We start from the raw sequence: 15,046 nt of genomic DNA, 5'->3' as shown, positions 1-15,046 counted from the left end.
GTTAAAAGTTTTTTGTACCATGAACGGGGAAGGTTATATCATAGAAGAGCAGTCTCACTTCAAGATTCACATTACAGAAATTAATACAGAAATGGAAATAGCTCCTAAAATATGTTGTCCAATATTTCTTACAGTTCTTGTATTTTTACTGACCAGATGAACTAAATGAAAGCACAAATCCCATAATTTTTTGATATATTAAATGAAATTCAGTCTCATGTTGACATTCACAGTTAAGAGGATTGAGCAATTCACTAATTAGCAAACTATACCTCATATTTTTAACCATAACATAAACATTTTCTCTGTTTCCAGATGATGCTGAAGTGCAAAGACAAAAAATGGTACCAGTTCTGATCAGTGATGGGGGAGGAGCGGAGCTCCGTGGACACGACTGTCACCTTCCATTAGCTCATTTGGACTCACAGTGACCCCCCCCCCACCCATCCGTCTGTCCATTCATCCGTCCCTCCAAGCCTTCTTCACTGAGACACTTGGGATTTTCTTCCCTAGCACAATGTTGAATACTGTTCTTACCTCAGTCTTAGGGTGGAACTGAGGGGTAGACAGGGGAGAAGGACAACCTCAGAGGGAGCAAATAAATGGTGTCTTTTTTTTATGTTCTCGTCTCTTTGTTTATCTCTGTTCAGCCTCTCCTCCGAGGTAGCCGATTGGCCCACGCACCTGGAGTTTCTTCATTCTCATTTGCCAAAATGTCCTTGACTGTTGTCTTCGCTCCGAGCCCTTCGGGGCTGATGTTCAAACCGACGAACACAGCTGAAAAAAGACAAATACCTAATGAAGAAACAAAGACTACAAAAAATTCTTGAAATGTAAAAAGAAGGAAAAAGAATCTAAATACATCATTATACAGTATATACATAAATCTAATAAATGTGCAACGCTGTATCCACTTCTGAGTGACAAGTACAAAAACAAAGGGATAACTCAACAAGGAGACAGAAGCGAGGTTGGAAGACTGAAGGAGGCAGCGTGGGAGAGCCACAGGAAGTGCTGCGACAGTGATGCCTCCTCTATGCAGAGAGTCACAGGGATAAAAGCAACTTATTCTGATGTACACTGGATATTTTGTCATCTCGCTCAACCTCTAGACTCTCCTCTGTATCTTACAGACTTTCATATCGTTACCGACAGTGTGTGTGCGTGTGTGTGTTAATTTCTATTTTCTTGCCATTCCTCTATTTGTTAACTGTTTGGTTATTTGCTCCGTCTGTATTATTGGAAAATCTCTTATTTTTCTATTGTTGTGAAAGTGGAGATGATATTTGGTTTGTTGAAAAAATACGTTTTGTGGCTTTTGTCTAACAACTCAAATTAATTTCTCCTTATGAAAAGGGCTGGAATCTAAAAGGAGGGCAAGGATATAAAAGGCATATATCATTTAGTACTCACTGACAATGGCGACATCAGATTTCTTGATTTTGTAATTGTAAAGCAAGCGCGTATGAACCAGACATAATATTGACTTATCTGATGTGATGTTAACTGCCTCCCTCACCCTCTAATGTTATAAGGTTCCACAGTTTGGCTCAGTCTATGTGTGACTGTACAAATGCTGATGAAATCAGTGTTAAATACCATAATAGTCTAGCCAGATGTGTTGGGTTTTCAGGAGTTTCTAATTGAATTCTGGAGTGCACATCATTATGGAGATTACATACACATGAATAGAAACCCTATTTATGTGTATTCATATATGCAGGATAATATGAACATGGATGCGCAATCCTTTAAAGGCATACATTCAAGAACATTTCAGTTGTTTTTGCTGACAGTTTTCTGTATGAGAAAGTTATCAGTGTGACTCCTTTGTTAATATTTATTTATTGAGGTGCAAGAAACAGTTGTGTTTGGTGTCAGAAACTTCATCATTATGATCTTGTTTCTATCTCCATATTTGCAGTAAAGCTCAAATGTGGTGTATCGCTCTGTCTACCAGGCTTTTAACCTTTATTTGTATATAAGTAAATAGTTTGACAATCTTAAGACCAACTGGAAAGTAAACGTTGAGGTTGCTCACGCAACATAAGAGGAGAGAGGCCATATTTTTTCTGACGCCAAAGAGTTACTTTAGCTTTTCCATTGCATTAACACCTGGTTCGCCACACCGTGAGTCTCAATACCAGACAGTATAATGTGTGTCACAAGGCATGGCTTCACCCGACAACTTTGGATGCTTGCGTCCATCAGGTCAGCAAGGCTCCATTTAGAAGTATTAGCGTCTTCATCACCTATCAGGGTTCAAGAAATAGAGCAAGTTGGAATGGAACTCAGCCATTTATATTACTATCATATCACAGTGTCATAAAATGTAACATTTGGACTAATGTTTAGTGTTTAAAGTGGCCCAAATGTTGGTTGATAAGGCTGTTTCCTCAAAACAAAAACCATTCCACCACAGCTCAGATACAACTTTTATTTATGGTATTCATCTTTGCGTGTGTGTGAATGTGTGTGTTTGTATGTCTCTCTGTCTGTCTGTGTGTTAGGGTGTGTTCATGTAAATTAAGTGATATAATTTATTATATTATGTTTTGGTTGTTTAATAATTGATGTTGATGTCCTAGTCTGACCAGTCAGCAGTCTGTGTCCAGTTGAGTGTCTGTTAAAAGAACTAAAGCCACCAATTACGACAAAAAGAAAACAAAAGGATAAAGAGGATTAAAGGATGACCTCTGAATTGTGGTTAAATTTAAACTGGCGCATGTTCTGTCTTCGCACACATGCTTCAACTCTCCTTCACTCTTTCAGTCTTTGCCTTTGTCCTCTCTTCTCTCCTCTCTTCTTCCAGTGAGTCTTCCAGTGACTCTATTGGTTTCACAGCTACAGATCTGGCTTTCTCTGTGTTTAGTAGGCATTGTAGTGTGGATGTCGGTGGGTAGCTGTGTTTTTCTCCCCAAGGTGAAGAAGCAGGGGGGGAAAAACAGTTCAGGAAAAATAGTTTTAGCTCGAGGTCATCCCTGAAAACTTGTTCAATGTCTTCCCCTCTGACCCAACTGTTATTGCTTTGTGTTTCTGTTTTTTCTTTTTTTTTTCTTTTTTTTCAATGTTACACTTGTTTTTTTCCATCTTAAAGGGATTTGTTTCTTTTCCATTCTCTACAGTATGCAGTATTCTAACCCAATACAATCTGCACACTCAAACAAAAAGAGGGAGTCCTTTCTATCTGCCATATGCCATTTTCTGTCCTGGATTCAACAGTTATCAGTGGGTTGCAGTATTTTTCTCATTGTAGCCAATTTTCTTGTACAGTTTTATGCAACTTTCACATGGATGTTTATGACTTTATCTGCTGCCACAAAATTTAGAAATTCTGTAGATAGAGATTACTGTGCAATGGAAAATAAAAGTGGAAAATGTATTTTTGTCTTAATGCATCTTTAAAAAAAATCTTATATTGAGATTGTAAGATGTAAAAAATGTTCAGCGGAAAGAAATGCTTATATATATGTGTTGTAATATTTGGGGTGAATATTAAGGATAGAGAGTATTGACAAGCATAATGGTGAACTTGGTGTAGGTACAGTGTGCCCATAGTAAGAAAAGTAGGTAGATGACAATGGTTCAAACGACTGCCATATTTGCATCTTAACACTAGATGGCAGCAAACACACATGGTTTCCTTTTATATGCAAAAAGACAGAACGGAAAAGATGAAGAGTTGCCAACAAAAAACAATGACATCCCAATGGACTGCAAGTCAATATTACCTTATCTAATGAGAAAATGTTTGCCATTATGTTAATAAAATAATACATTTATTGATGAAGCAGAAATTGGTCATAAAATTTGAATATTTAACAAGATGGAGATTTTCAATTTCTCAGTCTGAGGTGTCATATAATCATTTTCGTAAGTGAAACAGCTCACTGTTTTAGCTTATGGCCTTATGTATGCTTATACCCTCTGTCTTTGAGCAACACAATCCTGCATTGATCACCACTAATCGACTTCCAAATGCGCTCTCTGGTTTCTTTGGAGCCACGACAGAGGCAATGAAATGTCACTGGAGCTCTTGAAGGACACCTTTTTTGGAGAATTATAGGATTTTCACTCTTGACTGATTTTCTTAATGTTGTCACACTTAAATTACCTGGCAGAGTACCTTTTAGTGATCTGATTGTGATTTTTGGTACATGTTCTTGTGTCCACCAGTAGAAACAGTCATTATCTTGCAATGGGAGGCTTTCTCTAGTATTTTTCCACTTAACTGCCTTACAATAGACCACTACCATTTGGAATAGACCTATTTAAATCAGAGATACTATTGTTCACTATACTATTAATCTCAGTCAAGCTGACTGAAGCTGATGTGATGACTGCAAGCACTGCTGGAGATCAGTAAGTTCACCCTGTACTGTATTTGCAGTGACTTATGGTATGGATCAATTACCACGGAAACCAGCAAGGCTTCCAGCTTCAGCTGACGATTTCCTGTAGAAGAAAATATTTACAGACTGTACATTGTCACTTAATGCTCCCTGACCTTGTGTGACTCATGCCTGGTGAGTCACAGCTGAAATTCAATGTGAACTAATTAGATAAGACGTATGGGCAGAGAATAATACTCAGTGTAAAATATAAAGATAGAATATTTTGTTGACCTCATGCTGTAACTGGAATCCTTTGGTTTTCTATAAACCAACACACTAACCCTATTGCAAATAAAACTATTGATCGTTGGCTGGAGGGATAAAGCAGACCATGATTGAATTTTTCTTCATTGTAGCAATTTTATGATCAATTTAACTGAAAGCAGATATACTCCATTTACAAAAATTGATAGTCCCTGTAGGGCCACAGTGTTTCCAACCAAGTCTGTAAAATTGTCAGCTGGTCTGCTCATCTGATTTAAGGACATTGGGAAAACTGGACAAACTACAACAACAAACCACCAAGCAGCAGCACTCCGACTCCTTTATTACACAGAGCTGTGTTCAATTATTTTAGCTTACAGTTAAAATGTGCTGTATGTGCAAAATCTATATGTAATCACACAATTCAATAAAAAAAATTATTAATCTAAGGAAATACACACACACACACACACACACACACACAAAGAAGTAATCCAGCACTTATTTACAGGAAATGACACCCTCCTCCTCCTTCCCATGTCCTCTCCCTTCCCATATAATGAATAGGGGTGATGGCCTTGTGGTGTATCATCAGCCCTTCTTTACGTAAACAAAACTATCAGACAAAGTGGTGTCATAATGTTATTAGGAGGGGTGCATGTGTCTTTCATCAAAGATAAGCTTCTGTGGCGGTGAGAGGTTGAAGGGTAAGTTGAGATGGAGACAGAGGAAGGGAGATGGGGTAGGTGAGGGGAAAAAAAACCCTATGTTGATTTGTTCAATTTGACTGAAGTCATGAAGAGAAGGTCACTGGGGAGAAATGTTTGTTGATGCATACTGTTTGAACTGCTGACCTTGTTAGCACACGCACAAACACACAAGATATAGGGTTAGGCAACACAGAGGCGTGCACACACACTGCTCAGCAAATGACACGTCAGTGTGACTGTTGCCGTGGTGACTGGAAACATGAATGACCCGAGCCATGTCTGCACAGCGGGAATCAGAGTGACACCGGAGAGAGGCAGGAGAATGAGCTGGCAGTGTATGTTTTAGCTTGATTGAAAGTGTCCCCTCATTCAAAAATACATGTTTTATGTGTTTCTGAATAAAGAGATTTTCTTTTTGTGACTCACTGTCTAGCATGTTAGAAGAGAAACCACAAACTGAGTAATGACAGGTTTTGTTCTGAAATATATTAATTCTACATAACAAAAACTGTCACCTACTGGCTGAATCTCCCATCTAAAATGCTACTGTTTCCTGGGCAAAAGACCAAGAGTAATACAGTTCTGACATCCGTCATTTTATGAGGGAAGGTGTTACATTTTCCAGATGATACGTAAAGCTAAATTTCAAGCTTGAATATCCTGTGGTTTTTTGGTATTGGATGTTTTTCCTCTCTATTCCCACTGGTATGTTGAGTTAAGCCTGAATGTAAATAGCAAAATTACTGGTTTAGATTTGCCTTTTATTTAGTAAATCTATGAATATAAATATATATTTGGAGAATATGTTAAGTTAGGTGTCTCTTTAAATGTAATCTTGATCAGATCCTTATGAATTTACCCCGCCCATCTATTTTTGCATCCAAGTACAAAATGAAACTTGAAATAGGGGCTCATCTCATTGATATAACTTTAAACCATCCGCTTACATGTACATGTAAAAAATGCATGTACATGTAAAAAATGCAGAACAGGATATCTAGTTTGGAAAACAACCCCAGAGCCTGCTCACATGACATACGTTACAAGCTTCAACATCAAACAAGCACACCTTTACAAACTCTGTTGTCTTTTTTTTTTTGTGCAAACATTTGCTGCTACCCCCCTGCTACTCATGCTCACCAACAGTCCCACCATGTTGCTTTAAAAGGGTGGAAGAGTGGACTAATTTTGTCATTGCAGACATTTCAACATGTTACACCTGCAGTGCGGAACTTTTGTCTCCCCCTTCTGGCAGTGAGAGTAATCACAAAAACATTGTCATATTCGCTTACATCATAGGCTCCGATTTAGCCTACGCTGTAAAACGGTGGATACATTGCATTGACTGTCACACAACCCCCGCGAAATGACTCGTTTCACTGTCAGAATTTGATTGCCGGAAGTTAGCCGCTTGGCCGGCGGAAGTCTCTGGTACGCAGCTCTAGCCATAGAGCAAGCGCGGGAATGTCAAACCCGACAACACGTTTAAGAAACTCCTTATACTGTGAAATACAGAGATTTACCTGACGATGGTAGGCTTAATCAGCATTCTGTGAACTAATTTGGATAGGGCTTGAATATAGCGGACGTTCATTTATATGTCAAACTCCTGCACTGCGTTTTATTAAGGTGAGCCAGTTTCAGGCTTCTGCTTTTGTGAATATTGGCTCTCTGGTGTGGCTAACAGTGCAGGACACTAACTTCACCTGAACCATCCTTAACAGTTTCACCTGTCCTTTTCCCCAGTTATAAGTTAGAAAGAAGTTGGAGCTGGCTGTTAGCTTTGGACCTCATATGCCGGACTTGAGTTCTTCACATCGCTAAGGTAAGAATGATTAGCTAGCTGCTTGTGCAAACTAACTATACTGTATGTATATCTTGGGAATCCTTGTCTTGGCTGTTCAGTTGGCATTTGTGTGTTTGGCAAGCTGCTGTCTGTCCCACTTCTATATGACTACCTGTGTCCAGTATTTGCTTTGGTATTGTGAATTAACTTGCTGAACTAATTTTTCTTTGGTTGTTTTGGTGACAAATAGATTAAGGTGCTGTCAGGGTGTTGACTCACAAACTGGTGAATTATGAATATTAGCGTGAGTGAATGTTGCTGTATGGGCTGAACTGGTTTACCCCTGGTTGTATCTGTTGTGTACAGTTTTCAGCCAAGCTTCAGAGAATATTTCAGTGAAAAGCAAAGTTTTGAAGTGTAAACTTCATCATCATAATTGCATCTTACGCCTGAGCAACTTTCACTTAAGATTTGAAAGGTTGTCTGCTCCAAACCATGATTTTTGTTATTGTAATATTTGTAGTCTGATGATGAGTGGCTGCATAGCTGAGGTTTCTTAGCCTGCGGTATCAGGAAGATTTCAGATTTGTTTTTTGTATTCTGTAATCTCAATGTAAATCAGTTCCAGGTGAGTTGGGTGATTTATTGGCTTTTACTTGCTCCTTTATGCGTATAAAGACTGTTTTTGGACTGACGTTCAGTGTATTAGATGAGTTCACTTTCCACTGGTTCCATTCAAAATATAATCGTAAACATACAACCAAGGACTGTATGAATATTGACATTAATATGATAAACATAAAACAACCATTCACACGATGATGCTATAACATCAAGTCTATTTCCTCTCATATAAAGCAATATTTTTTGTGCTTAGGTAAGGAGATTTCCTTTTATACTATAAACCAAGTCCACTTTATAGCTTTGCAGTAAAGCATGTGAAATCACATCCTGATGCATGAAGGCATAATGGCATTACTCACACTTTCAGAGATTTGTAAAAATGTGTGGAATTCGTATAGTTTGAAGTTGGTTAAAATTTTGAACACGCCATAATACAGTAGATGCTCATGTCTCCGTAACAGCTCCTTCCTACTGTAATTAAATACTGTAGGGAGGATCAAGTTTGGAAACATAATGATTATCTTGACTTGCTGTATGCTTCTATAGACTGAGGCCAAAAAGATGACTTCATGTTGACTGTGCTCCTACAAGCAAGTAAAGAATGTTAAACAATGTTAAATGGTGCCTTTGGATATTGGGCCATGTCTAGTTAAGTTAGAAAAATATGCATCATACTTTTTTTTTAACCAAGTATCAGTTGCTGCTGAAAATGTCTATCTTGCTCTTATAATAAAGGGGAATAACTTAAGCTTTTACCCAAAGGTCATTTAAATACATATGTTTCTGTTTTGTTTAACTGTGCCCAGTTAACATCCAATTGGTGCATAACAGAGAAATGTGTTAAAAGGATCATTTGCTCCAATCTGTCGAGCTGAGAAACATCTGTGTTTTAGAAATGAGTGGAAGATCATCTGTATGCTGGTTCTTTCTATGTGTGTGCGTGTGTGCTACATGCTCTATGATAAACCTCTGAGCCACCTACACCTCTCTGCCACCAGCTGTGTGCTGTATAATAATCGCTTTTTGTGATACCATAACTGACAGCATAATATACCTTGCTGTTTGTTTTTTCTTTGACGTACTACATGAGAAGTGAGAAGTGTGACATATCAGAGTGTGATTACAGTAAATATAGGAGACTTGCTGCCTTCTACATGGCATTTTACATCATATGTCTCCATGATGAATATGGTGGAAAATCTGATGCTTTAGGGAGACTGTCCTTAAACAAAAAAAATACCAGCTTCGGTCATTTGGTTGTGCGGATTATGACTGTTGTCTCTCAGACGTAAAGGTAGAAGTATAGTGTAACAGTGAAAAACCTCATACAGAGAAGGCTGTGGTGAATAGGTTTCCTGCTAACAGCTAACAGTGTTGTTTCGAGCACAATTGATCCTAAACCATAGTGCTGGCAGATTAGAAAAAAATAATAAATGATTAAATAAATTACCTTTTCTATTCAGAAAACCCTCATATGGTTCATATTGGAGGGTACTGGTGAATGACCTGTAGTTTGGAGGACTTGTTAGCTTTATAGCACAGAACAGGAAGAATGTGCTGTTAGTGGTAAATGATGGATACAAACAAAAACCAATGGAAACCTCGAACTAGCTAGCAAGCTGGCAAGGTATAGCCTCCTGATTTGTGTCTGTTCCGAAAAAAACAACAACATAAATACAACCTTTCCAATCTGTTTTCACCAGCCAACCCCCAATTAAAGTAAGATAAAACATTCACAAACTATTCACTTAAGAATTTATTAGAATTTACAATTATTAAAGGAAAAGAAAAATGAAAAAAATAATAATAGAAGGAAAAAAAAGAACAAATAAATTGAAGATCTGAGCAGCATTGAGTCTGACTGGCAGGATGCACTGCTGTTGTTCTATGTCTGGTTGGCTCCCTCTCCTCCTTCAGACAGATTTTCCCTCCTCCTTTTGTGGGGGGAGGTTTCACATGATCCTGACTCCTCCTCATCATCTCTCTTCCTCTTCGTGAGAGGGCTGACCCGGGATGTGCTGGCTGGGCTATTTTCTGGGTCGGGGAGTTCAGAGTCTTTAAAAAACCCAGATGTTTGTTAATTCACCAAGATAAAACTGGTAAAATATCTCACCATACAAAATACTGCAGACTCACAAAGTTTACTCCACTACTCAAAATGTGCTAATTAATTTTGATTAATCCATAGTGGATGAGCTTACTTTTGACGCTGTCTGTCAGCTCTTTATCCACATTTACGCAGATCCTCTTTGCTAGGGAGTTGTCAAAAGAGGTGCAAAGATCAGTGTCATCCCTCTTTCTTTTTTGCTGGAGTGACTTTGTCTCTGCTGGAACTGGATCCAGACATCCTGTCCGGCTTTTCTCTGCAGGGGAGGTGTCTGGAGTTCTGTGTTGATCAAAAAAATAGTTTAAATCTCTGGAAACTTAAAGCCAGGTATGCAGTTATTCACTTTGACATACACATACATGAGCGTGGTATTAATCTTCTGATCTAATTCTTGTCCAAAATGTTGATCTGTTCCACTCAAATATTAAATGATCAGTACAGGGAGATATTTCAAACACCTACCTGTTGTCACAGTCAGCAGACTTGTCAGCACCATCTCTCTTTCTTTTCTTTACTTGACTGCTTTCTCCACTGATGTCGGGGCAGATCCTCTTTGCTGGGGAGTTGTCAAAAGAGGTGCAAAGATCAGTGTCATCCCTCTTTCTTTTTTGCTGGAGTGACTTTGTCTCTGCTGGAACTGGATCCCGACATCCTGTCCAGCTTTTCTTTGCTGGGGAGTTGTCAAAAGAGGTGCAAAGATCAGTGTCATCCCTCTTTCTTTTTTGCTGGAGTGACTTTGTCTCTGCTGGAACTGGATCCAGACATCCTGTCCGGCTTTTCTTTGCAGGGGAGGTGTCTGGAGTTCTGTGTTGATCAAAAAAATAGTTTAAATCTCCGGAAACTTAAAGCCAGGTATGCAGTTATTCACTTTGACATACACATACATGAGCGTGGTATTATTCTTCTGATCTAACTCTTGTCCAAAATGTTGATCTGTTCCACTCAAATATTAAATGATCAGTACAGGGAGATATTTCAAACACCTACCTGTTGCCACAGTCAGCAGATTTGTCAGCACCATCTCTCTTTCTTTTCTTTACTTGACTGCTTTCTCCACTGATGTCAGGGCTCTGGGGCCGCTTCTCACCGCTAAGCCCAGCAGGGTGACCCTCATTGGTGACGCTGTGTTGGGCCGGACTGGCGGTGCTGTTGGATGTCCTGTCGTTCACGCACGTTTGCGACTCAGCCACATCCTCACCGTCATCCAAACTGAGACTCTGACAGACGCTCATCAGGTCCGAGCAGGATTGAACACTGGAAGACAACCAGTCACTGAGTCAAACAACTTCCTCCATCCACAGCAGCCCACATACACACACATCTAAGCACACACTTACTGCAGGCTGTTGTTAAAGCCTTCGAGGTGGGTCATTGTTATGAAAGGATGCTGAAGAATTTGGCTTGGTGTTATCCTTTCTGACATATCCACCTTCAGTAACCTTGTTAATAAATCAACAAAGCTTGCCCGGTCACATTGATCTGCTTCAGCATCTTCTCGTGAGAGTTCATATATCAGATTGTGCTGGATTGGAATGAAACAAAAATGGTAAGAAAATCTGAACTTGCATCATATGTCTATATGTTCAAGTTATAAAAGCTGATTTTATAACTTATGGCAACCTACCTCTAGCAGATCATTTAGGCTGTTAATGGTGCGTGGGGTGAAGATAAAATGTCGAGCTTCCAGTGATGACTAAAGAGAAGAAATGTTTGAGTTAGTGAATTTGTTCTAAATGCAGTTAATGGCACTAGCAGAAAAGAGGACAGTTTAAAGGAGAGATACAAAAATTGTTACAGATATTAGAAATGTAAGCACAGCTGCAGTAGATAACAGCCACTTAATATTACCTTAAATCTCCACTGGATTGGTGTCTGTCCTAAATACATAGCATTAAAATACTTAAAGGAATACAGTCCAGCACTGAGGAGATGATCTGGTGGCTTTCCAACAGTGTATACCATATGCCTCATCTGTCGACACAACACAATGTTACCTTATACTTTAAAGCTCATTTTATAACGTTTTGCAGTAGAATAAGCTTAATGGACGTTAGATGACCTAAAAGTTAAAAGCATACTGATCTTGGGTGATTAGGCAATGTGTATTTTCACTTGCATTACTCTAGCTTGAAATGAGACTCATGGCTTGTCTCATTAAAAAAAAACCTGTTTTCATAAGAAAATGCTAGAAATAAGTGATGATGCACTGGGAATATGGCATGTATCTTGCTATGCACAATGCAAAGACATTATGGCTGACATTGACTTTTTGCTGTGTTTTGAGTGTAAATCTGTTCAAGTGTACTACTGACCATGTCATACTCATCCTTGCCAGGGAACAGGACATTGCCCATAAACATTTCAGCAGCAATGCAGCCCAGAGACCAGATGTCAATAGCCTCGTTGAAGGGGGCTCCCAGCAGAATCTCTGGAGATCTTTGAAGAGGAAGAGAAAACATTACTGTGGTTAGAAAGACCAATTAAGAGGTAAACTCCTGCTCACTGTCTATAGTGGACTATCAATTTAATAAATGTAGTTTGGTGGTGTTCATTAGCAAGCCTGAGAAAGAATTGAGATGCCAGCTTGCAGGACTTCTTCCATTAAATAGTCAGTTACTTACCTGTACCACTGGGCCTGAAGAGTTGAACCCGGCATTGCCTCGGAAACCGGAAAGGCTAAGCCAAAGTCAATGACTTTGACTCTCAATGGCTGCCTTAGGTGATCCACCATCATAATATTGTCGAGCTTAAGATCTGCATGAACAATTCCTGTGCTCGCTAGAAACTGCATCGCTGTAGCCAACTGAAATCACAAACAACATATGATATTATAATATGTTTGTCAGCTGTATTGCAGTGTTAATTTCATCAACAAACTACAACTTAACATATTTGGTGACACCACAGGGAAAATGTAGCTGTATGTAATTAAAATATACCTTGGCTAATGACACTTGTATGAACAGGTAAACACAGCTAGTTCCCTTAAATAATCTCACAATAAACAACATGTGTAGCTATAATGACACTAATGATGACTGCAGAGTGTCATACGATTTTGAAGATCTCAAGATGTAAATTTATCTGTCACATTGTGATAAACTGGCATCTTGGCTGAACATAGTGCAAAAATCTATCCTTATTTTTATTTTACTCTTTAAATTTAGGTAAGATTTGTTGTGAAGGAAGTTCTAACTGGGATTTTGACAGAACTATAATTCATACGTACATCTAAAAAGACAGAGCACACCTTTCACCCTTCAGCCATTTTTCTATCTTAACACCCTACAATTCAGGGTTGTTGTTTTTTTCAAATTTAGTATTACAGAAAGAAACCTGTTGCAGAATGGGTCGGATCTCCTTCAGTTCAAGACACTCAGAAGGGCTTGTCTGCACGAATTGAAGAAGACTTATGTCCAGTTTCTCAAACTCAAGACAATAAAGTCCCTCGTAGGTGAAGGAGTCGATCCACCTAACGATGTTAAACTTGTTGGAGTTCAGCGATTGTATCTTTTTGAGGAGCGCTTCCTGTGGAATGTAAGAAATGTGTTTGGTATGAATGCAATTTGTTTTTAAAGCAATATATCAGTGAAACATTGATAAATGTTGAGTGGCACCTCATGCTTTGCCTCCTCAACGTGTCTTTCGTGTCTTATGAATTTCAGAGCCACCGTTTCATTGGTGGTTAAGTTCCTGCACTGGAGGACTTCTCCAAATGTACCGCACCCAAGGAACTTTTGCGCTTTGTAGTCTGAGGAGGCGGAGGAGAACAGGTCTCCTTCAGTGTCCTGGGTGTTATTATCTTCCATGTTGAAAGATTAAATCTGTGATTTCTCACACCTGAAAGGGAGGCAGAAAATAAAAATATGGAAATACAAAGCTCAGTCTGGTATCATAGAGCTCGACAGTCAATGAAACACATACAGCCACAGGTTTACGTGCAGAGGGGAGATTCAACAGGCTCTGACAGGATAAATGGATATTTATCTATCTATTGTTTTACTTACTACCTTACAAATCTACCAAAAATGCAAAATCTATAGTTGAAACCAAATTAAGCTAAATTAAAGATCTTGCTAGAAATATCATTTGTCTATCATGACTACTAATATAAATACTGCCACTAAAATAAGGTTACATACATACTGTATACATTAAAAACAAACACACACTGCACAACAACCTAAACTGACACTTAAATAAAAATTAAAACTAAATTACAAAAATCCACATAAAGAGGCTTTCTGATTTCTAATCTTTACCCCCACTGATTTTATGTTTTCCTGCTTTCGTTGAATTCATGATCACATCCCTGCTCGTCAATAACTGCTCAAACAAAACTGTATATAATTTGTATATTACCAGTATTTTATTTTCATCAGACTTAAAATAAATGATGTTAACATGAATAAATATATCTAAGCTGGATAAAGTAAGAAGTTAAAGATGAGGTGCAACTAATATTCATCTTGTTACTTCACTTTACAGTATCTACTTATCTGTATACGTCTGTATTTCCACTGTTACTTCAAAACTATCTGTCCGTTAATTAATTATATTAGTTGTAAATAAAGTGGAATTAAATTCATGATTGACAGAGTTTATTTCATGTCTATATTACAACCAAGCATTCAAGAAAACCTTCCCTCAGAGAAGAGATTTTTCTGTTTGTTTGTTTTTTTTCTTTTGGAAAAATTCAACTTACCAAACAGTCACTTCAGGTCACAGGTGATGTCAGGGGAGTTTTGTATCGAGTAAATACTGAATATAGAGTATTACTTTCGATAGAACGTGTTTCAAGGTTGTCTTTGAGATACGGCACCAACAAACAAGGTTGAAATGTCTCAACTTAGGCTTCAGTCTGTACATATGAACCCTGGTTCTTATGATAGAATTCTGTTCCATTGTTGTCATAATTCCGATTCTAAATGCATGGAATGGAACCCTTCTACATCAACTCACAATGTACAGATGCACTGCAATGTGCCAAAAATCCTTTTACACCTACCTGTGGAGATTACATTTATAATATTTAACCAGAGGAGAACCTCTGGCAAAAACTGTGTTAGTGAATACAAGCCTTTCCTCTTTATTCACCACCATGATTTGAAAAACCGTGAAACACTGACATTCATAAGTAGATATCACTACTATTATGAAATATTTTCCTTTTCACAGACAGTTTTTATCTTTCAAAACATTTATTAAGCGATAGAATGAT

At 38.3% G+C, this 15,046-nt stretch overlaps 3 protein-coding genes across 8 annotated transcripts in view; 2 read left to right on the top strand and 1 right to left on the bottom strand.

Annotated features, from left to right (window-relative positions):
* The window catches only part of stxbp5a (syntaxin binding protein 5a (tomosyn)), a 99,869-nt gene extending 99,250 nt beyond the window's left edge, over positions 1-619 (top strand). For all 3 annotated transcript variants that reach the window (XM_042391156.1, XM_042391157.1, XM_042391155.1), the window contains one exon: positions 316-619. In XM_042391156.1, the coding sequence (XP_042247090.1) occupies positions 316-357 (42 nt within the window). In that variant the 3' untranslated portion in view covers positions 358-619. The remainder of the gene's footprint in view (positions 1-315) is intronic.
* Positions 620-6,567: 5,948 nt separating this feature from the next.
* sash1a (SAM and SH3 domain containing 1a) overlaps positions 6,568-15,046 on the top strand; it is a 244,413-nt gene continuing 235,934 nt past the window's right edge. The window contains exons 1-2 of the mRNA XM_042391039.1: positions 6,568-6,937; positions 7,055-7,133. The gene's annotated coding sequence lies outside the window, so the exon portion shown is untranslated. The remainder of the gene's footprint in view (positions 6,938-7,054; positions 7,134-15,046) is intronic.
* LOC121882649 (homeodomain-interacting protein kinase 2-like) lies at positions 9,466-14,756 on the bottom strand. 4 transcript variants are annotated; one of them, XM_042391043.1, is made up of 13 exons: positions 14,531-14,756; positions 13,443-13,665; positions 13,162-13,353; positions 12,447-12,628; positions 12,138-12,261; positions 11,674-11,796; positions 11,450-11,518; positions 11,163-11,347; positions 10,813-11,079; positions 10,524-10,629; positions 10,288-10,409; positions 9,920-10,104; positions 9,466-9,773 (listed from the first exon to the last, which is right to left on the bottom strand). In XM_042391043.1, exons 2-13 carry the CDS (start codon positions 13,632-13,634, stop codon positions 9,604-9,606), a joined length of 1,917 nt encoding a protein of 638 aa, XP_042246977.1. In that variant the 5' UTR covers positions 13,635-13,665; positions 14,531-14,756; the 3' UTR covers positions 9,466-9,603. The 4 variants fall into 4 exon arrangements, with proteins under 4 accessions (XP_042246977.1, XP_042246978.1, XP_042246975.1 ...); XM_042391044.1 differs by having other exon boundaries at positions 9,920-9,963; positions 10,375-10,629; positions 14,531-14,754; XM_042391041.1 differs by having other exon boundaries at positions 10,288-10,629; positions 14,531-14,747.

Source organism: Thunnus maccoyii, chromosome 17 (assembly GCF_910596095.1).
Source record: "Thunnus maccoyii chromosome 17, fThuMac1.1, whole genome shotgun sequence".
Classification (NCBI taxonomy): domain Eukaryota; kingdom Metazoa; phylum Chordata; class Actinopteri; order Scombriformes; family Scombridae; genus Thunnus; species Thunnus maccoyii.
This window is presented reverse-complemented; position numbering and strand designations above follow the sequence as displayed.

What these genes read in the sequence shown, in the direction of transcription:
- LOC121882649 (XM_042391041.1), bottom strand. Translation starts at nt 13,634, where the DNA reads ATGGAAGATAATAACACCCAGGACACTGAAGGAGACCTGTTCTCCTCC. An exon ending in CTTCAGGCCCAGTGGTACAG is followed by an intron (nt 12,262 to 12,446) that starts GTAAGTAACTGA and finishes TCCTCTTCAAAG; the next exon opens with ATCTCCAGAGATTCTGCTGG. An exon ending in TCTGCTGACTGTGGCAACAG is followed by an intron (nt 10,630 to 10,812) that starts GTAGGTGTTTGA and finishes TGATCAACACAG; the next exon opens with AACTCCAGACACCTCCCCTG.